The following is a 23,858-nucleotide window of genomic DNA, read 5'->3' as shown; positions in this document are numbered from 1 at the left end:
TTAGTTTCAGCCACAACAAGTATTGTGACTAAAAATACATTAAGTCTCACAACAAATTGTAATTTTTGTGACTAATACTTTTAGCCACGGACCTTTTAGTCACAACATAGGAATCATAATTTATAATTAGTCACAATTTTTTTACTTTTAATCACAAGTTTTGTTGTGACTAAAAGTAAAATTTTTTGTAGAGATACTATACAGATGTAACACGTTGTAAATGGTTAAACTGTAATATTAAATTGTGTAACACCATAAGATGTCCCTAGCATTTTGTTTCATGATTAATTATTATTATTGTACGTGTGCATGCCTTGATGGGGATGTTTTGAGTAGAAACCCGACCAAAAAAATTGTGACCAAATTTGCTTGGAATGATTATATAAGCACTGTATTTTCGGCTCCTGTTTGGCTGTATTGGTTTTTGTTTTGTTTTCTAGCTAGGGTTACCATATGTGAAATGAATACAATGATTAAAGAGATCAATTAATTAGGCTAGCTATTACTATATATATAATTTATTTATATATGAGATATGTGAGCATAAATGTATATTCAAGTTAATATTGTGTTGAATACCTAGTTTTTTTAGTGACATACAGTTGCAAATATATATTCCTCCAATTTTAGTTACTATAGATATATTGGATCAAGTATATATATATTATAATGTCATGTCACGTAGCATAAGTATTTATTTTTGTAACTAAAGAATAGAAGGAAATTAAAGCATTAAAATTACGTATTTATCTCAAAGTACTTTTATTTTCTTAACATCTCAAAGTATTTATGGACCAATATTATCTTTTGGCTCAAACAAATATATACTTATATATATTACCAATATTTTAATTATATTCTTCCTTTTTATTTTAGTTATTTATATTTTTTGTTAAATAATTATTTTTTGGATGTTATTCAATGAATAAAATTATTTTTATTAAAAAATATTTAATATGAGTATTATTAAAATATATCAAAATATTCAAAATTTATTATTAATTATAATTAGTTTAATTACTGTAATACTTTTAAGTTTTAATTAATATCATATACTTTTTTTTATTTTTTTTAAATAATATAATAATAAAAATATATTTTTTTTTTGATAAAAAATGATAAAAAAAAAATTTAAATATGTACAATGAATTTAAGTTTGAATTGCAATATTAAAAAATATATATATTATATAGACATATATAATATGAGATAAAAAACAACAAAAATATGTGTAATGAGTTTAAATTTAAATTGTAATATTTTTTTTTTAAAAAAAAATAATATTTTTGTTATATATATAGCTACATTTAATATAAGATTAGTATATATATATATATTTGATAATATGTACAATTGCAAATAGAGAATATATATAGTTGGCTCTATATATCTTTTATTGCAGCTAATTAAGTTGTTTAATTTGGTGCACGTGCAATTAGATTTTAGGGCATCCACTGGCCACTACTATCCCCATCTCATTTGAATTCGATATTGAAAACGTACCATATTAGCTGGAGACCAGTTTACATTTTAATCATAGCTACTTATACATATAAACTTATGACTTTTATTAACTACTTTACTACTTTTTGTTTCCATCAAAAAAAAACTAATAAGCTAGCTTTATTATTTATTAATTTGTTTTTTAGGAAATATATATATATATATATATATATATATATATTACAAATACATGTAATTCTTCTCAGTTGATGTTTAAAAATATTATATACTATTGTAGTATTGTTAAAAGCGACAACATTACTACTAACTAGTGGTGATTAAGATCGTTACACATTATTAGTTATAAGAATTGAACTCGAATAATTAGATCCAGGGGCGGACCCACATATAACCAAGGCAGGGCAGTTGTCCCCTGAAAAAAAAAATCGAGAAAAAATATATATGCAATTTAATTAGTTACAACATGTATTTGTAATAAAAGATGATATTTATAAGTATAATATTAACTTTGGTTAATGGTTAAGCTACTTAGCATATAGGTCAGAGGACAAGCGTTCTAATCCCATTAAATGCATTTTTTTTTCTTTTTAAGTTTACTTTTTTGTCCCCCGACCCCTCACCAAAAAAAAATTACGCCACCCCTCACTTTGAATCCTAGGTCGCCCACGCTAAGCTCATTTAGATTCAAAGCAAAAATAATGTTTCATAAAAGATTAAAGAGATGTTGTAATTAATCACTTAAGAAATTAAAAAAGCTCGGAGGCGAAGACCTTAAGCTTCGATAACTTTTTCAGTATTTGCGGATTTTGAAAATGGATCAATTGTAGAAAGTTGCTATCTTGAGGCATCAACAAATAGTAGTCTAAGCTTTCAACCATTTCATAAAGTGTGATGCAAATCGCAAACAATTAAATCGTTAATGATAGATGATTATTAAATGAGCATTGTTATGAGGCACTAGTGGTGCCTAGCACCTTCTCGACATGTTACGTTGTGATTGGTTAGCGATACTCCCTAAAAACTATTATATTAAATTATATGGGACCCGATACTTAGTTGAACCAATAACGATATTGACATATAGGAGGGTGTTAGCACCACTAGTGCACTTTAACATTTATCTTATTAAATATATGCTTAAAGTATTAATTAATTAATGTTAACTTAAGAATGTGGAAACCTTAACCGATTAATTATGGGATATACTTTTGTTTGTCCCCTTTCACTTTGAACAACCATCATTCAAATTTATTTGATAGACCATATACATATATAGTTATAGTCCCACATGTTACAAATAAGTAATTTTTATCTTAGAGACATATTTTAAATAGGAATATAGTTAAACCACACATTACCCATATATAGAATTTTTTTAAAAAAAAATGTTATATACAGTAAGTTATTCAAATTATTTTATCACTTTTGAAAGAAAACACATGTATATAATTTCAACAATTAAATAATATGATATTCTTGAAGCATACTGTAATGAACTACAGATTTATAGCTTTTAGCTATTAAAAAATTGGTAACAAATTAAATGATGTAGATTTGGTAGTAAGTTGGTAGTTGAATCATGGTCGCTAAAATTATTTTTACTAAAATTTCGGTAGTTGTTGCTATTTTTTTGTACATCAATTTTTTAGTAGCAAAACATATTTATTTTAGTAACAAAACTATTAAATTGTAATATTCAATAAAACTATTTTACAGCATTTATAATTAGTAACATATATATTAATAATACTATTGAATTATTTTATTTCCTTATATATATAATGTGATTAATTTCTTAAAAGAATGATGTGATATTTTTGTTGTTTGAAAGATGTTTTTTTAGTTTGTTTTTGGATACTTTGATATATTTTTTTGTGATAAATTTATTAATATAATTAAAATAATATTAAAAAATTAATAATTGGTATAAATTGTCAAATAGTATCAAAATATTTGAGTTAAATACTAATTAGTTAGCAGTAAAAGTATATATTTTAAAATATAAGTTTAATGTTGGATTTCAATGAAACATAATAAAAATAAAGTAGAATTAATATTAATAAAATATCTAATGGTATCAAAAATAATTATTTTTCCCATCCTATTGTTTTGAACTGTTATTTAAGTTTGTGAAGATAAATATTGTTTTTTTTTAATGTGTGTGAGCAAGTAGCCAAATTATTCAACCAAATGTATAATATAAGACTAATAGTGACCATTCATTTCAAAAAAAAAAGACTAATAGTGACCAAATTTGGCTAATAATGGAAAATTTTATAAAAGAAATTCATAAAAAAAATTAGGTGAGTATAATTATTTAAAGAAAGTTGTTATCATTGTAACTATACTTATTATATAAATTAAATTAGTTATTTTTAATAATTATTATTGTATTTTAAGTATATTATTTTTTTCTCTAATAAATTAGAAATTATGTGTAGATGTGTAAACTTCTCAAAATTAGCTTGTGGCCCAAAGTTATGGGCCGTTGAAAGAGAATTTGTTGGCCCAACACAACAGCTTCGTCTTCTTCTTCTTCAATGGCTGACAGCCATTAACATATTATCCATCTTCAACAGTTACAAAAAGCTTCATAATTTGACCATAAACAAAATCGAAACGCAGAAAAAACAATGATGAACATTCGTTTAAACCCAAAGTTTCCCATGTCCACTTCTATCTTCAACTCCAAACCCAACAAAACTCTTCCATCAAAACTCAAGAGCACGTTAAGCAGTGAAAACAACCCAACTGACCAATCATCATCATCTTCTTCTTCAGCTGGAAAAATTAAACGCTTGGTTCTCTCACAAGAAGAAAGAACCAAAATCAATCCATATTCAGACAGGGATTTCTACGCTTACCCACGGTTTGTGACCCACGTGGATGATGGATTTATCTCAACTTTAACTGACCTCTACAGAGAAAGGTTAAGACCTGAATTTGAGATTCTTGATCTGATGAGCTCGTGGGTTAGCCATTTACCGAAAGAGGTTAAGTACAAGAGAGTTGTGGGTCATGGGCTCAATGCAGAAGAGCTTTCTAAGAATCCCCAACTTGATTATTTCTTTGTTAAGGATTTGAATGAGGATCAGAAATTTGAAATGGAGGATTCCAGTTTTGATGCAGTGTTGTGTACTGTTAGTGTTCAGTATTTGCAGCAGCCTGAGAAGGTTAGATGTTTGATTTTTTGTTTCACTCAATTTTTTTTATTTGCTTAACACAAAATATGCATAGTGTGGATTATAATAACCTTGTTGTATTGGCCTATACATGTTACACCAGCAAAAAATGACACTAACTAATGATTGAATACATGACAATTATGACTAGCAAGAAAAACAAGATATGTTGTGTAAGTGTAACCAAAACTCGTGTCGTTGCGCTATAGCGCGCAACACCAAATTTTTCTGCTTCAACCTTGCTCAGTAAATCATGTATAACTTTTGCATTTAAAATCTAAATGAGATGATTTAACATGTTTTGAAAAGCTGAGAACGAGCTATATCATTTTGAGTTTCATGAGCTCTTCGAAAAAATAATGAAATTATTATCAAAAATGGGCTCAAAGATCTCAGTCCATCACAAAATGTCTTTTTAGCACAAACCTACACATTTGGAGAAAACATATCAAATCTATACAAAAATAAATACTAATCCATCTAATAATTGACTAAGAATGAGTGTACAAATATGTACTCATTAGTTACAAATAATCATTGTTTGTCATTGACTAAACTCACTGTTATATATGTTTATATTAGGTGTTTGCAGAGGTGTTTCGAGTGCTAAAGCCAGGAGGGGTTTTCATTGTGAGCTTCAGCAATAGAATGTTCTATGAGAAAGCAGTAAGTGCATGGAGAGATGGGATAGAGTACAGTAGGGTACAGCTAGTTAAGCAGTACTTTCAATCTGTGGAAGGATTTACTGAAGCTGAAGTGATTAAGAAAACACCAGGTGCTTCTGCATCTGCTGAAGCTGCCCAAGGAGATAATAAATTACCATTTGGCTGGTCTTTGGGGTTACTGGGTTTGGCTGCCCCTTCTTCAGACCCTTTTTATGCAGTGATTGCTTATAGAAACTTCAAGCCTGTCTATGAATGAAGAACAAAAAACCAAACATCAACATATTCCACTTTACACAAACAATATGTATTGATTTTGCATGTCTATACTTTTATTCTTTCTTCATGATGTCACCATTGAAAGTGTATTTTATAATATTACCACATTATTAGACTGTATATTCTCAATTCTATATGAAAATATTGTAAATTACATTATCAAATGTGCAATTTTATTTTCAATTCTGAACTTAGAACATCTTTGGAGAACCAATTTTAGTAGTTTCTTGACAACTATCATCAACAATCAAATCAAAATCACCACCCAACTCAGGCAGGCCTATTAAGCATAGATTAGCTACAACTATACTATAATCAAATTCAATAACATAGTTCTCCTAATTCAATACACAAAATTAATTTTTTACATGATATTAAACTTGCGCAATAGTGAGCTATATAATATGTGTAGGCATTGCTACGTAGTACTCATGGTACTTAGCGAAATATCACACTATAATTAGTTAGCAATTTTTTATAATATTTATTTAAATAAAACAAGTGAGATTCGATATTGAATTTAATTATATTACAGCTCTCAAAAGTATTAAATACCATGAGTGCCCTTTAGCATTTCTTTTATTCACCTCAAAGTTCTATTTTCTTTCCTTAATTTTTTCAAGATATTTAGATTAGTCATAAGTTTCTTTTTCCGTCTTAGTTGGTTTGTTGTAATAGTTAGGCTATTCCACCAAACTTTTCTTAATTTATTTTAAGCTAAGAAAATTTTTCTCTACTATACTTATATCCACGGACTAGATTTTCAAAAAGTAAGTACTTTCCAATAAATTTATTTATAATATTATATAATATAGTTATTTAAAATATTTACAAATTTTAATAAAATTCTAACATAATTTTGTAAATTTTTTTTACTCTCACTAGAAATTAATTTATATTGCGCAATGTGTACTTTTGTTACTTTACATGCCTAATATTTAATGGGCCATGAGGTGAGCTTGTTGATGTATAAGAGAGAATAGAATGTAAATATTATTAAAGATCTTTTTAACGAGCTCGATCAACAACATATTTTGGCAATTCTATTGAGTCTGAATATAGTTGATAATCTGTTTTCTAGTCTAAAGAGTAGCATCATGGTTTTTACTCGTGCATACAAGTTGATACAAGCTCAAAAAGGAGATTAAATTACATCTGATTCTTTTGGATTCTGGCACAAGCTCTAGAATTTGAAGGTACCACTAAAAACTCTCAATTTGGTATGGCGGCAGGCTGCTTCAAATTATTTACCCACCTTGACTCAATTAAGTGGTAAGAGGCCCCCAACTTAAATTATGTGTCCCATTTGTCAAAAAGGTGAGGAAACTATTTTCCATGCACTTATTTTTTTGTTTACTTGCTGCTCAATGTTAGCAAAGGCTTTTGGCTGGAGTTAGGCCGATTGTTGCTGCTAATTTTAGCAGTTGGTTTGATCAATTTTTACAAAGGTGCAATAAGGACAAGTGTGAGAAAGTTGTTGTGTTGTGTTGGGATTATGGAAGGTTCGAAATGAGTTCGTTTGGAACTAAAAGTATGCTACAGTGGATGGTGTTATTATTTCATCTATGAGTTGTCTTGTGGAATGAAAGTCAGCCCAAAATAGAGGTGCAGAAGCTTCTTTTTCAGTTTTTCAAGCTAGTGATGGAGCAAAATTTTGAGTTAAGCCACAGGAGATTAGAATCAAGATAATTGTTGATGCCACTATTTTTCGTGATCGAGCAGCGTTTGGTTTGGCATAGTCGCTCGAGACTCTCAAGGTGAATTAGTGATGATTAAGTCAGGCAGTTTTGCAGCTATATGCGCTCTGGATTTGGCTGAAGCATTTAGTATAATATAAGTGTTAAGCTGATTTAAAACTCAACCATGGCGGGAAGTAGATCTGGAGTCAGATTGCTTAGTAGCAATCCAGGCTATTCAAAATTCATTACCTATATTTTATTCTTTTGGGGGTTAATATAGAAGATTGTCGTAAACTTTTAGCATTTTTAAATAATATTTTCTTATTTTTTTATTAAACGATCTGCTAATATGGTTGCTCATAGTCTTGCTAAAGCATTTTACTCTTTTCTAAATCGAGTGTTTAATAGAAGTGATGTTCTTATTGAGGTTCAATTTTTTCTTTAATTTAACAAATTAACAAAAGTTTTATATTTGTTTTCAGAAAAATAACTATTAGAATGTAGATACACCACAAACTATATGCTTTACAATGAAATTTTCTTTTCTTTTTTTCAGAAAGGGGGATATGATTTTGAGACCTATGTAAAACGATTAGTACAAATATGTTATGTTTATGAATCTATGACCACTTTTTTTTTTTACCTTCACTTTTCCTATAAAATTGTAAACAACGTGTACAATTGAAAAAGAAAATACAATAATTGTCAAAAATAAAAAATACAGTAAATATTTTCTCATTAAATTTTGTTACACCATTTTATTTCTCTAACATTTTTCTTTGAATTTTTGAGATGGAGAGGAAGAACATTTCCTGGCTAAAAAAGTTTCAATCGTTTTTTGAATTTGCAAAACGTTTCTGGATTTTATTTTACCAGTAAAAAATTCAATCTTTTCTATGAGTTATTTTTGTATGAACAGCAAAGGTTTGTTTTTTATGAATAAAAAAATATCTTCTTTGGTTTAAAGAGTAAAATTAAACTCCTTGGACAGTTGGACCTTACCATAAGGATTAAAGGCTTTATGTGACTCCAACGACAAAACCAAACCATTCTTTCTCCCCCACTCCTTATCCTCTTTCCCTCTCTCTCTTCTTTCTCTCTCTAAACATGCCTTCTGCAACCAATGCATTATCCATGGCCGAAAGCTGTTTAGCTTCAGTTCCCACCCTCTTTACCCCAAAAAACCAATACCCATTTCACCCAATTCCCTCAAAATCCATAAAGCTCTCATCTTTACCTTCTCTCCCTTCATGGGCATCTCTAAAACACAAGTCTTTACCTTCCAGACTAGTCCCACTGCTTGTGGCTCAGACCTCAGACTGGGCTCAAGGAGAGGAGAAAGAAAGTGAAGAAGGCGAAGATGGTGCCACTTGGGAAAATCAAGGTGATTTGCCTTGGACTGGTCAAGATAGTGAGACAGAGCAGGAAGAAAGCTCTGGTGTGCAAGCCTTTTCTGATGGTGTTGATGAGGTTAAAGTTGGAGGAGAGGAAGAAGCTTCTTCTGGGGATGACAGCTTGTTGGGTGGTGGTGGTGGTGAATTCTACCCTGACCCACCTGAAGAGGCCAAGCTTTATGTGGGTAATTTGCCTTTTGATGTTGATAGTGAGAAACTTGCTGACCTCTTTAACCAAGCTGGGATTGTTGAAATTGCTGAGGTAAAGTTCTTATTTTTTTTCTTTGATATAATTGGGTTATGTTTTAATTTGAAGTATGGAAATTGTGTGTTTCTGATTGATATTTTTGTGTTGTTATTAGGTAATTTACAATAGAGAAACAGATCAAAGTAGAGGGTTTGGTTTTGTTACAATGAGTACTGTTGAAGAAGCTGAGAAAGCTGTGGAGCAGTTTCACCAATATGTGAGTTTTGTGTTGCTTTGTTACCAATTCTTGACTCTATTTTTCAATAAGTATTAAGTAGAATTATTTCAATTCCCACTTGCATTGTTTTATAATGCTAAAATAAATTGCATTGTTATGATTAGTTGTTTCTTATTTTGTAATCCTTACTCCATTTGTCTAGAACTGAAACTACTTCAATTCCCACTTGCATTGTTTGTACTTATCTGTAACCACAGCTTACAATGTTATGATTCATTGTTTTTTATTTTGTAGCCACTTACCAATCCTTACTTCAATTTCCACTTGCATTGTTTGTAAGACTTATCTGTAAAACATAACTTACATTGTTATGATTCATTGTTGCTTATCATGTAACCTCTTACCAATCCTTACTTTTTGTCTAGAAGTGAAATTACTTCAATGCCCACTTGCATTGTTTCGTAACAGTTATCAGCTTTTTTTATTATTATTATTTTGTAACCACTGTTACTGAAGTAACCATGTATCTGTCAAGGCTTTTATATAGGGGCCATGTCTCAGTGTTTTAAGCGTTCCATATGTTGTGCAAACAGGATTTAAGTGGGAGACTTTTGACTGTAAACAAGGCCGCTCCAAGAGGGACTCGGCCAGAAAGAACAAGAGTGAACGAATCTTCTTTCAGAATCTATGTCGGTAACCTGCCATGGCAAGTGGATGATGTTCGTTTGGAGCAAGTTTTCAGTGAACATGGAAAGGTGGTAAATGCAAGAGTAGTATACGACCGTGAAACAGGACGTTCACGTGGCTTCGGCTTTGTCACAATGTCAACTGAGATAGAAGTGAACGATGCCATTGCTGCTCTTGATGGACAGGTGAAGATTTCATCTGGGCTTTTATTGAAAACTTACTCTGTTAACATTTGAGTTCATATAAGATAAAACCAAAACCGAGTCGTGTGTCTATAGCATTTCTTTGCCTGATTTACTTTCTATGTGGTTTTCAGAGTTTGGATGGCAGATCAATCAGAGTAAATGTTGCTGAACAGAGGCCGAGGCGCACCTCGTTTTCATATTAAAAAGATTGTTGATCCAGGATTCATATGAACTCTGCGAATTGAATTTGAGAGAAAGAGAAAGAGAGAGAGAGGTTCTACATTTTTCTACCTATTTGATTGTTGTTCTAGTAACTGGAAAGCTTGATGTAGAGGGATGAAAATCTCTTCTGTTTAGTTTCCAAAACCTGCATAAGGTTGTTGATGAGGCTAGCCATAATTAAATCCCATATATTTTTCTTTCATTGTTATAGTTTAATCCCTCAAATGCAGCCAACTTTTTCATTATGTACTTGTACTACTCATCTTTCATGGATGGTATGCTTTTTTTATAATTAATTGTTAACCAAACTTTTTTATTGTCTTCTTTGTGAGTAAAATTAATAATTATTTCTTTTGTTAACACTGTGCATTTGTTACTATATATATATATTTATGAAGTTAAGATTCAGTCTTTCCTAAATTAAAACTTTACTGCATTTGGAATGAAGTCAAATTCTAGTGTAAGTTTATCATCATTTTGTTGGTATTTGAACTTGGTCATTTTTTTCTATTATTAAAATAGTAAAGAAATGAGGAAGAGCATTTTGCCCAATACTAATATTGGGGTATAAATGGTATGAGTTTTAGAATGTTTAGGCACCATAAATAGTATTTTTACTTTATTTTTATGTTACTTTGACTTATCAATGCAGTGTCTTATAACTTTTTCTTACTGAAGATATAAATTTGTTCAATTCATTTGCTGTGACAATAAAAAAAAACAGAATTAGACTGAATTGAAACATCCTTGTTAACATTTCACTCTAAGTGAAAATTGTACTTTACAATAGAAGATATGAACTTGTGATAACCTTTATCCAAAAATCTGTACAGCGCAAAGCATGACTGCCAAGCACATATGAAAAGTCATCAGAGGTCTATACACTAAACTCAGTAGGTACTTCCCAAAATAATGTACTCTTTTGGCTTGTGTTCAAGCCAAAAATCATCAAAACTATAGACTCATTTTCCTAACTTCACTATTCCTAAAAAAAATGTTGGCACTACCACCCAACAAAAGCTTAGTTCTAAGTCTTTTACAATTAGTAACTATTTTCATCGGTTTTCGTAGAGACGTGCATGCTGATATCTACTGCGAGAGCAACCTAGCTTTCTCAACTGCTTGAACATAGTAATACAATCTCCAAAGTGTTATGTTACTCTGCAAAAGCAAATTACAACTAAGAATTAAAATCTAGGTAATTCATTAAATGTATCCATGTGCTCTCTTTTCTCTTCCTTTACCTCCTTTTCAAGATCTACTTTAATTTCATCAGCAGGTTTTTTCTCTGCATGTTCTACAAGCTCCACAACACGGTCAAGATTTTTAGGTGGCAACCCCTTAATCATCTTTTGAAGTTGTTTCTTCTCAGGAATGGTCATTGGCCTGCACATCACAGCTAAATTCACATGACGGACTGTAATGATAGAAAGCGTTCTGTTTAAGCTGCAGATTTTGATACAAATATTTTTTAATCACAATGATGTGTAATTGATCTCAACTATATAGTTAAAAGTGAAGTAGTTCCACTATGGTTTGGAAAAGCAGTATCGGGAACTCAGGCGTTTTCCCTTAGCCCCACAAGGTGTAAGCATTGAGGTGTATCAAGACGCACTCCTCAATTCAGAAAGAGGTTCCATTTCAAACGGAAAATGGTAAAAGTTCTAAGCATATAAAGAAGAAATATAGACATATGTATAGAGAGAGAGGGAGATGAGGAGGGCTATGCAATCGTGGAGAGATGGAGAGTGTTGTCGTGTAAGAGGGTTTTAGGGTTATGTTTTCCTATCTTTGCTATGAAAATTTGTTTAAAAAAGACCAAAATAAAGTCCATCATAGTCATTTAAAAGTCTGAAAATTGCAAGGACAAAAGCTTGTAAGAAAAAGCCCAGTCACCCCCCAAAAGAAAAAAAAAAAGAGCCCCAACACACAAATAAAGGCCACTGTTGAGATGTGTGCCTCTAGCACCTCATCACTGTGAGACGTATGCCTCAATGACAGCAGATGAGGCATAGCCTCGGGTATGTTTTCTCACCACCTTGCCTAGAGGATTACGCCACAGCGAGTTTTAAAACAATGATCCCCACTTAAAACTACTTATGGCTAAAATTGAATTCATCATTATATGTAAACAAATGTGTAATTTACACATAAACATAGTGAATAGCCAGAATATCAAACAACAATAATTTATACAAACACAGTTTACCATCCTATAGATATTTGCCTAAATAGTTCTACCGAGGATACAATACTTTCATTTAACTAGAAAATCCCAAGTTAATAATTTGGTATCATTCACTATTCTAAGACACTTTTAATAGAAAATTCAACTGCAGTTTGATTAAAATTTAAAATTATGAGCTATTAGTATTATACACCATTACCTGCACACGGACACTGCGATATTAAGAAGTTGTTCAAGCTGCTGGTCCATGTACCCCAGCTGAAAAACAACATCATCATTCATCATTCTATGAATATAGCTTTTATATTCACATCTATCAGATTTGCTATCAGCTACATATCAAAAGAAACAGAAATGGAAAACCAGAGGAGAAAATACATGTACACTGTTTTTATATGTAGTAGAGAAATTTTCAGAGAATTACTTTTGAAGATAACTCATCAGAAACACCCTTCAAAATGTTGTCAACCTCTGGGCCATCATTTTCTATCAGGAGCTGTCGATTATCATCACCGTTCACCTGAAAGATACATATAAGTGCTTAAAACAAACTCACTTGTAAGATATATTAATAAATGTAAACTCCCCAGTTGAATGTTAGTCACCTTAGACTCTTCTGGACCAGTTGTCCCATTGACAGAAATCTTATTAGAATCATTTGATCCAGGATTAATTGGACTTGCAACTTTAGGGGTTAAATGAGAAATTTTATGTTTCTTTAGAGGAGATTGGCCAGTGTCACCATTTTTTGGTGCTACACTTAAGCTTGATGAATTTTTCCTGTTTCTTCGATGCATTCGAATCTCCCGCATTTGTTGAACAGGATATAGCATCTGCAATGAAGACACTCTTACACCAGCTTAAACAAAAGGATCAGTAACTACAAAGAAACTTTTTTCTTTTAATGAGAAATGATCACTACCAAAAAGAAACTTATAATACGATTGATTGGGATATTAAAGTAGAGAATATGATTGTCTGAAAACTTATAACTGCTTTTACTTATGGATGAGAATCTTTAGTTAGATTACGGTTAATTGAATTACATTGCTTCATTAAGCACAAAATAAATTGTTGTAAAAAGTTAAATAAAATAAATAATATATTTAAGTCCATTGATTTAAAATTGAAGGGAATATTTAAAACCCACCCTTTTTATAAGGATTTAAGATTACCTCTTATGATGATATCAAACAGTCCAACATAAAGGAGTCATTTTCCAAATCAGTAAATCAAAATCCAAGAATCAAAATACCTCATTGACTTCTGGAGTAAGACTATTTACACCCTGAAGAAGCAATGTCTTCAATCTTTCTCTTTTGAAATCAGATAGCTCATCTCCTACTCCATTACTAAATAGAGAACAAGGAGCTACAAAATCACTCTCCCCTCTATCTTCGGAAGACTTTTTTCCAGAAAAATCGGAACTTTTAGAGGAAGTAAATAGCTGAAAATCCTCAACTTGTGTTAATAGCTTTTGAGCTTGACATTTATAGTAACCAAAGTAATCAGGTCCATCTCTATTGTGTTCACTGGAAACATTTCTATCTTTTGACATAATAGCAATGAAGTTCTTGGGAATCACACATGCAAACAAAGCTTAATGATTTTAACGGAAAAGGCAAATGGGTATTGGCCAAAAACAAATTATCTGCACACAAAAATTGAAAATAACCAAATTCAAAAATGTTGGTATGAGAAAAAGCTACGAACAAAGCCAATAAATACGAAAAAATAAATAAAAATTGTACCTTTATCTTGAATTTCTTTCAAGAAAATCTTGCATTCACTCCATCTTGCTCCTACAATAAGAAAAAGAAATCGTAACGTCATAGTTTATATTATTGGAATTTCCCAGCAACCAAACGCATCATAGTTGAAGAAGTTTTTCGCAATAAGAAAATATAAACCTTTTAAATGAGAAAAACCCTAATGAGCGCAGACAAAGAAAAGGGAGGCGCAACGCTCAAGGTTTCGCTCGATTTATGGTGAAAATCTTTCCTTTTGTTTTTCAGAGGAGAGATTCAATTCATGAAATTTATTGTAAGGTTTCTCGGGAGGGAAAGAAAACAAAAAAAGAAAATATTATTTCGGAAATTAATTATATAAAAATATCTTTTATTTATTTTGAAGGGAAAATTGATTTATGTGAAAATAAATTAAATATGAAAATTGAGAACATCGAAGCCTCCATAGCTCAGTGGTAGAGCGTCAGTCTTGTAAACTGAAGGTCTGTAGTTCGATCCTGCATGGAGGCATTTTTTATTTTAATAATTTTTGTTTTGTTTTTTCTAAAGGATTTTTTTTAAAAAAAAAAAATTGATGTAATATAATTTTGAAAAGTTACATACAATTTTATTTTAGTTTTTCCAATTACCAGAAGTAGTTTCAATATGAAATATGTTATTAACATAAGCAAACGAGTATAGGAGTGGGTTATTTTATCTTGTTAAACTCAAAAATTATATGTTTCAGCCACTAATATAAACTTAGAAAAAGGACTACAATTCTAAATCAGGATAAGATTAATTGAGATTAATTGTAATGTCAGAATTGGGAGTAGAACTATGTGTGTGGTGGCTTTGGCTAGAAATTATTTGAGTATTGTTTTGTAGACTGTTACGGAGATTCTAGATTTTGTTGATACTCTTATTGGTGAAGTTACAGCTTGCTTACTTTTCTTGAAGACGGCAAACTTTTTGAAGCATTATTTTGTGCTACTGGAGAAAGATTCTGAGATAGGTATTAATCTTCTGAAAGGTATTTTGGCTAACTGGAGAATTGATACTTATTTAACATAGTTTATGTTCACCAATGTAATAGATTCTCTACTTTATTTATGGGTTGTAATTTTTCTTTTATTTCATGACTTTATAATTTTACGGTTTATAATATTACTAAGTGGACTTTGTAATGACCTCTAAGTCTAATTTTATTTCTTATTTAAGATTTTTTTTATCTAAAAAAAGCTAATTAAGAATATTTTTCTTTGAACTTTGACAAGTACCAAATCATACCCCTGAACTTTTAAGGTTGTTAAAAATGCCCCTGAACTATTTAGATTGTTGGATTTAAGAATATTTTTTCCAATTTTAGTAAAAAATTCTAACATAGACGAAAGTTCAAGAATCATAATTTAGTATATGAGAAAGTTCGAGAGGCATGATTTGGTAGATATCAAAGTCTGGGAAGCATGGTTTAATACATAAACAATTACTGAAATAGTAAAATTGAATAAAATTAGACAAAAAGTATTTAAATCTAACAATCTTAGTTAAAAGGATATTTTTAATGACCTTAAAAGTTTAGGAAATATGATTTGATACATATCAAAGTAACAAGAATCTTAATTAGTCAAAAAAAAAAAATAATAATAAATAAATAAATAAAAATAGGACAATAGACTATACCCCAAAGACTCGCAACGCATAAACCTTGAGAAGTCCATCTCTGAAGAAACGACCCTTTGAGAGACCACACATCGCAGAAACCCCCAAATGGCTTCAACGATCCACAAGCTCCTTACAAAGTCTCCAACTTTAAAAATTCTGACTGCTTTCAATCCCAAACCATTACCATTACCATTACCAAATCTCAATGTGCCTCTTACACAACTCAATTACAACCAAGTCAAACTCTACCCTTATTTGGGTTCTAACCCAGATCAAAGTCCTTTTCTGGGTGCACAGAAAAATGATTACTTGCCCACTTTCTCCCACGTATATCCAAGTTTCCCATTTGGGTATTCTTTAAATCCCTTGCCGTTATCTGGGTCGATCCCATTGGAGGCCGAGGATGATTCGACTGAGTTGTGGGCTGATAGCGTCAAGAAGAAGAGGAAGCGAAAGATGAACAAGCACAAGTACAACAAGTTGAGGAAGCGGCTTCGGAGACAGACTTAGGTGAGATTTGATCTTAATTTGTTTTTGTTGAGATTTGATTGTAATAGACTGACTTGTTTCTCAGGCTAATGCCTAATTGAGTTTTTGCTTGTAATGGTGAGGATGATGAGAGATTGTTCAGAGCATTTAAGTGATTGGATATTGTCTCTTTTCAACACTATGAATAAATCGTTTTTCGTAATACAATAGATAATTTGTGGAAAGTTAAGACCATATATTTCATGTGCTACTTCAATTATTCCCAATCTCATGTATCAATTATCTTTAAGAATGTGTTGTTTTGATGTTGAAAAGCTGACATGACCTTATAGCTATGAATTAAGTGAAAAATCTTGCTAGAAAACTATACAAGTTAAGAATCTGCAATGTTGGTTTAGTTTATTGTATTTGTATGTGAGTGTCTAATTCATGTTGCTCATGGAGAACTTGTTTAGTTGGAAGAATTTCTCTCTTTCTTAATATGCTTTACATGAATTGCAAAAGAGATGGAAAAACAAAAAAAAAAAAAAACAGAAAAGTCTCATTTTTTTGTAATACTTGGCTAATTTTAGACTCATATGCATTGTCTTGAATGTGTCAATAAAGTTTTCCTGAGAAGAAGCGATTGAAAGCATTCTTCACCACTCTTACAGTTCCTTAACATTCCTAATGCACAATTCTTCTCAAGTTTGAATTTGTTGTAATAAATTCTTTACTGCCGCATACAATTTTGACAATTTAACTTAAAAAACAAGCTTCAATCGTTCTCACAATTGATGCTAATTATCACTTCTTGTTGTAACAATTATCTTTCTAGTTACTGCTACAAGAATTGTTTTCGTTACTTTCTAAACATCAAATTCATTTGAGACATAAAGCCATGATGCCTCCTAAGCCCATAATTGGAATCAAACATATTTTTTCACCATCTGCTACATTTAACAGCAACTTCTCTTTCACAATTTCCTTTCCATCATCCCTACAGAACAATTCAGAATTAATAATGGAAAATGTTGAAGGTGGCCTCTTTAATGGGATTTTTTTTCAGCACTTGTTTGCATGAACTTATCATTTTTAAAAGTATCCATCTGCTCTAGAATTGAATCTTCTTCATTTCTTTCTTTCTTTATTGAACAGCTGAGTTCGGTTTTGGCTATTTTTCTCCTTTGAGTTTGAGCGCATCATACTTATATTCCTCCAAGAGATCCTCTGCATCTTCCACAGCATCTCGAAGCTTGTCCAGCCACTTCTCAACTCCCGACTTAGCATCTCGAAGCCTATCAAATTCAGAGTAGTTCTCCTTGCCCATTTTCCCTCTATATTGAAACTAGTAAAAATAACAGTAAAGGTAGAGACAGAGAGAGAACCTGTACTTGTATGTATCTCATCCAGAATGATTAGATTAGCTGCCATTTTCTTTATCTTATTCTTATGTTGAGGAAACTGCTCTTCATTTTCCAGAAATGCAGTTTCATAATTTCATAACTTACAAAAACAGGCAAAACATTCAGATTCCTCTTTTCCATTCATCCTACTCCTACCACCTTGAACTTGCATAATTTTGAGTGAAGACAACTACAGTCTACACAGATTTCTTTGAAAATTAATGAAAACATCATATTTCTTCTGAACAGATATACAGCTAAGAGGCCAGAAGATCATCAAGATTATTAATCATTTTCAAACTAGAGAATAGAGAGAGAAACCATAAGTGTATATTAAAGTAAATCGATATAAGATTACAACTGTTATCAGAATGTTAAAAGATCAAATATTTTACACAAATAAAACAAATTATTTACAAAGACAAAAATATAGATAAATAAATAGGGACAGTTTTATTGCATTTCAAGTCCAAAAATTAATAAATGAATCCATGAAAACCAAACCTTACAACAATTTGAATAAAAGAATATTTTATATTCTGTTCTCTTTAGAGAAAAATAAATAAATAAATGAATAGATTGATTATTGATTAAAAAAAAAAAACATGAGTGTAAATATCATCAGTGACCAGGGCCACTGGGACTTGGTCCAGAGGATAGTCTTTGGAGCCAAAATGCCAATAAACTTTGCCTAGTAGATGACCTCATCTGAAGATGACTTCCACCACCAAAATCCTCCGGCAACACTCGGGTGGCGCCCGCCGATACAACGGCTAAAGCAACAACCAGAAACAAAATTACCAAAATACCCCTCGGCATTTTTGTGCTACAATTCATGACTTATTGGAATGAAAGAAGGAAAGAAAGAAAGGAATAAGTGTTAATAATAAAAAATGTTAGAGAATTTGAATGAGGCTGCTGTTGTTGTTGTAGTTTGATTGTGTGTTGAGTGTTGTGAATAATAATTTGTGTGTGTTATAGTTATTTATAGGTATATTTTGATCAGTCTTTTTTGGACTTTAAGCTGCTGTTGAGGCTGCTACAACTGACTATAATACTAATATAATTAATGTGTACGTGTTGACCAAGATTGTAGTTGTTTAAATTGTATAACAGATTGAAATATATATACATACATGTATACATAATTTTGTTCCTAGTTTTGATTTGAATTTTTCAAACTCATAAGTTTCAACACTTGTCTCCTTAGACACAAGCACCCAATCAAAACACGACACTTGGTTAAACCCATTTCCAACTCACCAAAACTATTTTCAGTGTTATTCTTGCCATACTATGATGCCTTTTGAATTTTTCAGTTTTCTTATTTGATTTTTTTTTCTCTCCCTTTGTAAAGGTCCTCTTGATAAATTTCAAATGTTTGAAAATTTGTTTTAATCATTTTTTTTCTTTTTCTTTTTTAAAGATATATATATATTTATACATATAACTCTATCATAACCGACATTAAAAAAAACTCTATTATTTTATAACTACCCTCAATTTCGATTGTTTGTGAATTTGAATTTGAATAAAATCATAACTTCTTTCATCATAATATAGTTAGAATAATTACATAAAACACTATTTTTTTTAAAAAAAAAAATTATATTTTTACGTTTAAAGATTTTTTTTACATTTTTACAATTTTTTTATAAAAAAGACATGAATACAACAAGAAAACTACATTAAAGTAATAGAAAATAACATCCAAACAACATCAAAATAACAACAAAAAATAACATACATATAATAAAAATCAACAATAAATTAATAAGAGTACAATTTAAAAATACCATATTTTTTGTAAATAAAATCATAAAAATTATAAAATATATTTAGAATTCCGTACAATCATATTTTTATAACTTTTTTGTTGTTGTTATCTTTGTTTATTTGTGAAATAGTCCCATAATTAAATATAGAAATGGAGAAAAGTTGAAGTATTTTTTTATTTTTTTTTTCTAAAATTAGAGTTGGGAAATAAAATAATTTATTTCAAAAACTGCTTTTTGATGGTGCTCCCAATTTTTTGACTTTAGGGGAGGTTAGACTGGAACTTCAGATCTCTTTTTGTGAGGAGATATGTGAAACAATTAGACTATGCTCATTTCAATTAATTTCAAATTACAAATGAAATACATATATGTTTTTTCTATGTGGGTATTTCTTTAGTAGTGATCAAAATTAATTACTATCGTAATAATTTATTTATGACCCTCATATCTTAATTTAATAGTTAATATTATCTTTATATTTGAACAAAAATATTAAATCCAATGAATAACATTTTGATAAAAAAAAATACATAAAAATTAGGCAACTTGTTGGTGACTTGTTGCATAGGTAGTGATTTTTGGTAAAATATTTAATTGAATATTCATTAATTTATTTTTATTTTTCAAACCATGATTCCAAAATATAATTGTTAAATATTTTAGTGTCTTTTTTTATAATATTTGAAAAATTATTATTTACCAAAATTAATCCTTTAATTTATTTATATTTCAAATATTACCTATGTGATCATTTTATTCTATTTTGGGTAAATACCATTTTAGACCCATTGTTTTGTAAAAGTTACCAATTAGACCTTCTGTTTTGTTAAATGACAAAATGAACCTTACATTTTTCAAAATGGTACAAATAGGACCTTGAATTGATATGTTGTCAAAATAAAATTTAATAATAATCTGATCTAAAAGTGTTATGAAAAAACTGTTTACATTTTCTATATTTGTTCATGTTAGGAATTGTTTTTAAGTTGGTCATATTAAAAAAAAATTGTCAAAAATTAAGCTTAGGGTCTTATTTTTACCATTTTAGAAAATACAACGTCTATTTTGTCATTTAACAAAATAAAGGGCCTAATTAGTAACTTTTGCGAAACACAAGGTCTAAAATAGCATTTACCCTTCTATTTTTTATATACATTATATACTTATATACATACTAGGTGAATGTACGTGCCGAGCCACGTATTGCTAATTTCATTTAAGATTTTAATTTTTTTAAGATTTTAAATATATTTTATTTTTAAAGATTACAAATTTTTTTCTTGAAAAAATTAAATATTTATATTTGAAATATCTTTATATATTTGAAATATCTTTATATTTGGAAAAAAATTAAAGATAGAAATGGTATTTCTGCTAAATCATGACACTTGAATCATTGCACAATTAGATTTAGAACAATTACAAATAATGAGAAAGTAGATACAAAATTAAATCTAATCAAATTTAAATTTAAATGGTATATGATTTAGATATTTTTAATTAATCTATTTAATATTTAATAATTATTTAGTAAAAAAAAATATCTACAAACATCATAGTGAAAAAAATAATAACAATAAAAAAAATAGTTATCCTTATATGATAGAAAAATAGAAAAATTAAATTTTATCATCAATTAAAATTAATAATTATACCTGTATAATTAATAGGTTAAGAAAAAGAGTAATGACCTATATTATAGATAAATATATAGATTATGGAGTGCAAACACTTGGACTAATTTGATGACTCTCTATTGCCAAAAATTTATTCACATTAGAATAGAAAAGAAATTAATAAAGCAATTAATATTCTCCCTATATAGGTTTGTTAAAGAGATATGTGGCTAAGATGATTTTTTTAATTTAAAAATAGATTATTAATATTTAAAAGATTGTTTAATTTTTTGGGTTTAATTATTGGGTTTATTGGTTAACGGGAGATCAAACCTAATCGTTAAATTTAACACAATATTCTTTTATTTTTAAGTATATTCTGTTAAACCAAAAAATACCGTTAAATAGGCACTTTTAATATATAAAAATATATATCATGATTTCATTTAAATAACATATATCATGCATGTACACAAATTACTCAATAACTCCACAATAATCATGGATCACATCCATTTGCATTATATTCCTTGCATCTAAATAAATAATACAATTTGGTTTTTTTTTTTCTAAAGTAAATAAATAAATAAAATAATATACTTCATGTTTAATTCACAATTAATTTATATTAAACAAATCACGTGTTCAAAAGAAAAAGGTATAATCATTCACATATTAAAATGATATTATAGGCTAAAGAATAAAATAATTATATATAAGGGGTTTAATAAAAAATATGGCTTTTATTTTTTTTTAACTTTTTATGGTGTTTTAGTTTATAGAAGTTGGGTTTTTTGTAATTTTATTTCTTACAAACAATTATTTTCTCATAATTTTTCCCTTCCAAATTTTTATTGATTTTATTCATCTTTGTTTTCCTATGGTTTTTTCCCTGCTACTTTTTTCTTTCTAATCAATTTTATTTTATTTTTCTAATTTTTCTTTTCATTATTTTTTTCTCATATTTTTTTAATCTCCTTTATCTTTATCTTTATCTTTGTCTTTTTATTTTTGTTTTCCTTTATTCTTTTTCTTCTATTTTTTTTTTTATTTTTTTTTATTTTGATCATTTCACCTTTTATTCATACTTTGAGTTATGACGCTAATCTTTTTGAAACTCATGGCGACTAGCGAGATCTCGATTACATAAAATTGAAAATCTACAGTTAGGGTCGTGGCGCAGCGTATGGCACTGCGATGCTCAAATTTTGAGAGCCGCAGTAAAATAATGCACTACAAAATATAGCTACCTTTAGTGACAATCTTTTAGTCACAACATAATTTTTTTGTGACTAAATATAACTTTTAATCACAACAAAAAGTTACTTGTGACTAAAACATAGTATTTAGATACAAGTTGTCACTAATTTAATTTTATTTACAACAAATATTGTGACTAAAAATATATTTATTCACAACAAATTGTGATTTTCGTAACTGTAATTTTCACTTATATATAGTTATAACATTAAGAATTGTAATTCATTAGTATAAATTTCCAATGCTTCATGACCACAAATGTTAAGTTGTTGGCATTGCTCATAAATTTACTAGAATCTCCTATTTTTCTTTTTTTATTGAATTTTAAGTGAAAGTACCATTTTTGATGTCTTAAAGTTATTTTTTTTTCAAATATATAGACAAACATACATACCCATATAAACATATTTTATATTTCCAATATTTCACATATCAAAGAAAAAAAAAATAGATTCACAAACTTTAATATAAACATAAATGAATGTATCATGCAAAAATTACACTTTCTCTCTAAAAAAAGATAACTTACAAAAAAATTAATTATATATTGAAAATAAGAGAAAAAAAAATTAGGAGATGTGATCATACATATTATTAGTGACCAGGGCCTCTAGGACTTGGTCCTGACTCTAGCTGTTGAAACCATCTGCTCATCATCATCATCTTCTTCCTACTGATCTTCTCGTACATAAATGGCCGCCGTCTGAGACGGAGGCGGTGATGATTATTACTGGCAATGGAGCAATCGGCCGGTAATAATCGACTCCCCTTGGCTTGGCTCAAGTTCAACACCATCACCACCACCAATAATAGTGACACCAAAATCATGCTGTGCTTCATATCTTATATATATTCTTCTGTATACGTACGTACAGTATATATATGTGTATGTATGTATACTGTAAAGAGTCATAGAGAGAATGAGTTAAGGGGTTTGTGTTTTTTTATATTCGTTCTTTTGGTTAATTTCTTGCACGAAAAAATGTGTATAAATTAATTAGGATATATAGCTAGGGCTACATTATATATAAGTTTATAATTAATATGTAAGTGATCTATGTATATAAGCAAGTAAATTAATATATAATCTGATATTTATAGTTTTTTTTAATTGGAGTTATTTTCGTAGGTTATAATTTTTGTGGGCTTAATTATTTACTTGCTCACCAAGATCAGCCGATGGTGTGACCTAGTTAGTTACACGTGTATATATTATTTAAAACTCTTAAAATGTGTATATTAATATTTTGACATATTTTATAAAAATTATTATATTAAACTAAAAACATATAAAATATATTAAAAATAAAAATTATTTAAATTACATGTATGTAAATATATGGGTTTTTTTTTTAGAAAAACTTGGCTTGGTTGAAAATTTGAAGAGAAATCTGTAGTGGAAAAAAGAGGGCCATAGCCAAGCATGCATGTGATTCATGATTTATATGTATATCATTACAATGGGTGCAATACAATGAGAACAGTCCGATCCCAAAATCTTATGCTCCAACTCCACAAATGGGCGGCTTTGAATTTGAAAATCTTTATATAAGTTTGAATATATGAATATT

At 29.4% G+C, this 23,858-nt stretch overlaps 4 protein-coding genes, 1 long non-coding RNA gene and 1 other non-coding gene across 7 annotated transcripts; 4 read left to right on the top strand and 2 right to left on the bottom strand.

Annotated features, from left to right (window-relative positions):
* The first annotated feature begins 4,007 nt into the window (after positions 1 to 4,007).
* Positions 4,008 to 5,786, top strand: LOC115701586 (uncharacterized). Its single transcript, XM_030629409.2, has 2 exons — positions 4,008 to 4,637; positions 5,229 to 5,786. Exons 1-2 carry the CDS (start codon positions 4,098 to 4,100, stop codon positions 5,565 to 5,567), a joined length of 879 nt encoding a protein of 292 aa, XP_030485269.1. The 5' UTR covers positions 4,008 to 4,097; the 3' UTR covers positions 5,568 to 5,786.
* A 2,165-nt stretch (positions 5,787 to 7,951) lies between these two features.
* Positions 7,952 to 10,539, top strand: LOC115699553 (28 kDa ribonucleoprotein, chloroplastic). Its single transcript, XM_030627026.2, has 4 exons — positions 7,952 to 8,922; positions 9,023 to 9,124; positions 9,679 to 9,957; positions 10,089 to 10,539. Exons 1-4 carry the CDS (start codon positions 8,374 to 8,376, stop codon positions 10,158 to 10,160), a joined length of 1,002 nt encoding a protein of 333 aa, XP_030482886.1. The 5' UTR covers positions 7,952 to 8,373; the 3' UTR covers positions 10,161 to 10,539.
* Positions 10,540 to 10,911: 372 nt separating this feature from the next.
* LOC115701332 (uncharacterized) lies at positions 10,912 to 14,462 on the bottom strand. Of its 2 annotated transcripts, none has more exons than XM_030629095.2 (8): positions 14,278 to 14,462; positions 14,119 to 14,169; positions 13,623 to 14,018; positions 12,973 to 13,200; positions 12,792 to 12,887; positions 12,567 to 12,625; positions 11,424 to 11,625; positions 10,912 to 11,340 (listed from the first exon to the last, which is right to left on the bottom strand). In XM_030629095.2, exons 3-8 carry the CDS (start codon positions 13,923 to 13,925, stop codon positions 11,269 to 11,271), a joined length of 960 nt encoding a protein of 319 aa, XP_030484955.1. In that variant the 5' UTR covers positions 13,926 to 14,018; positions 14,119 to 14,169; positions 14,278 to 14,462; the 3' UTR covers positions 10,912 to 11,268. The 2 variants fall into 2 exon arrangements, with proteins under 2 accessions (XP_030484955.1, XP_060959003.1); XM_061103020.1 differs by having other exon boundaries at positions 11,424 to 11,565; positions 14,278 to 14,455.
* Positions 14,463 to 14,553: 91 nt separating this feature from the next.
* TRNAT-UGU (transfer RNA threonine (anticodon UGU)) lies at positions 14,554 to 14,625 on the top strand. The gene has a single exon. It is a non-coding gene; the product is annotated as a tRNA-Thr (tRNA).
* A 1,149-nt stretch (positions 14,626 to 15,774) lies between these two features.
* Positions 15,775 to 16,507, top strand: LOC115701218 (uncharacterized). The gene has a single exon (XM_030628952.2). The coding sequence runs from the start codon at positions 15,865 to 15,867 to the stop codon at positions 16,267 to 16,269; it is 405 nt and encodes a 134-aa protein (XP_030484812.1). The 5' UTR covers positions 15,775 to 15,864; the 3' UTR covers positions 16,270 to 16,507.
* A 435-nt stretch (positions 16,508 to 16,942) lies between these two features.
* LOC115701219 (uncharacterized) lies at positions 16,943 to 23,639 on the bottom strand. The gene is made up of 2 exons (XR_004008526.2): positions 22,876 to 23,639; positions 16,943 to 18,406 (listed from the first exon to the last, which is right to left on the bottom strand). It is a non-coding gene; the product is annotated as an uncharacterized LOC115701219 (long non-coding RNA).
* Between the last annotated feature and the right edge of the window lie 219 nt (positions 23,640 to 23,858).

This window comes from Cannabis sativa, chromosome 8, assembly GCF_029168945.1.
Source record: "Cannabis sativa cultivar Pink pepper isolate KNU-18-1 chromosome 8, ASM2916894v1, whole genome shotgun sequence".
NCBI lineage: Eukaryota > Viridiplantae > Streptophyta > Magnoliopsida > Rosales > Cannabaceae > Cannabis > Cannabis sativa.
This window is presented reverse-complemented; position numbering and strand designations above follow the sequence as displayed.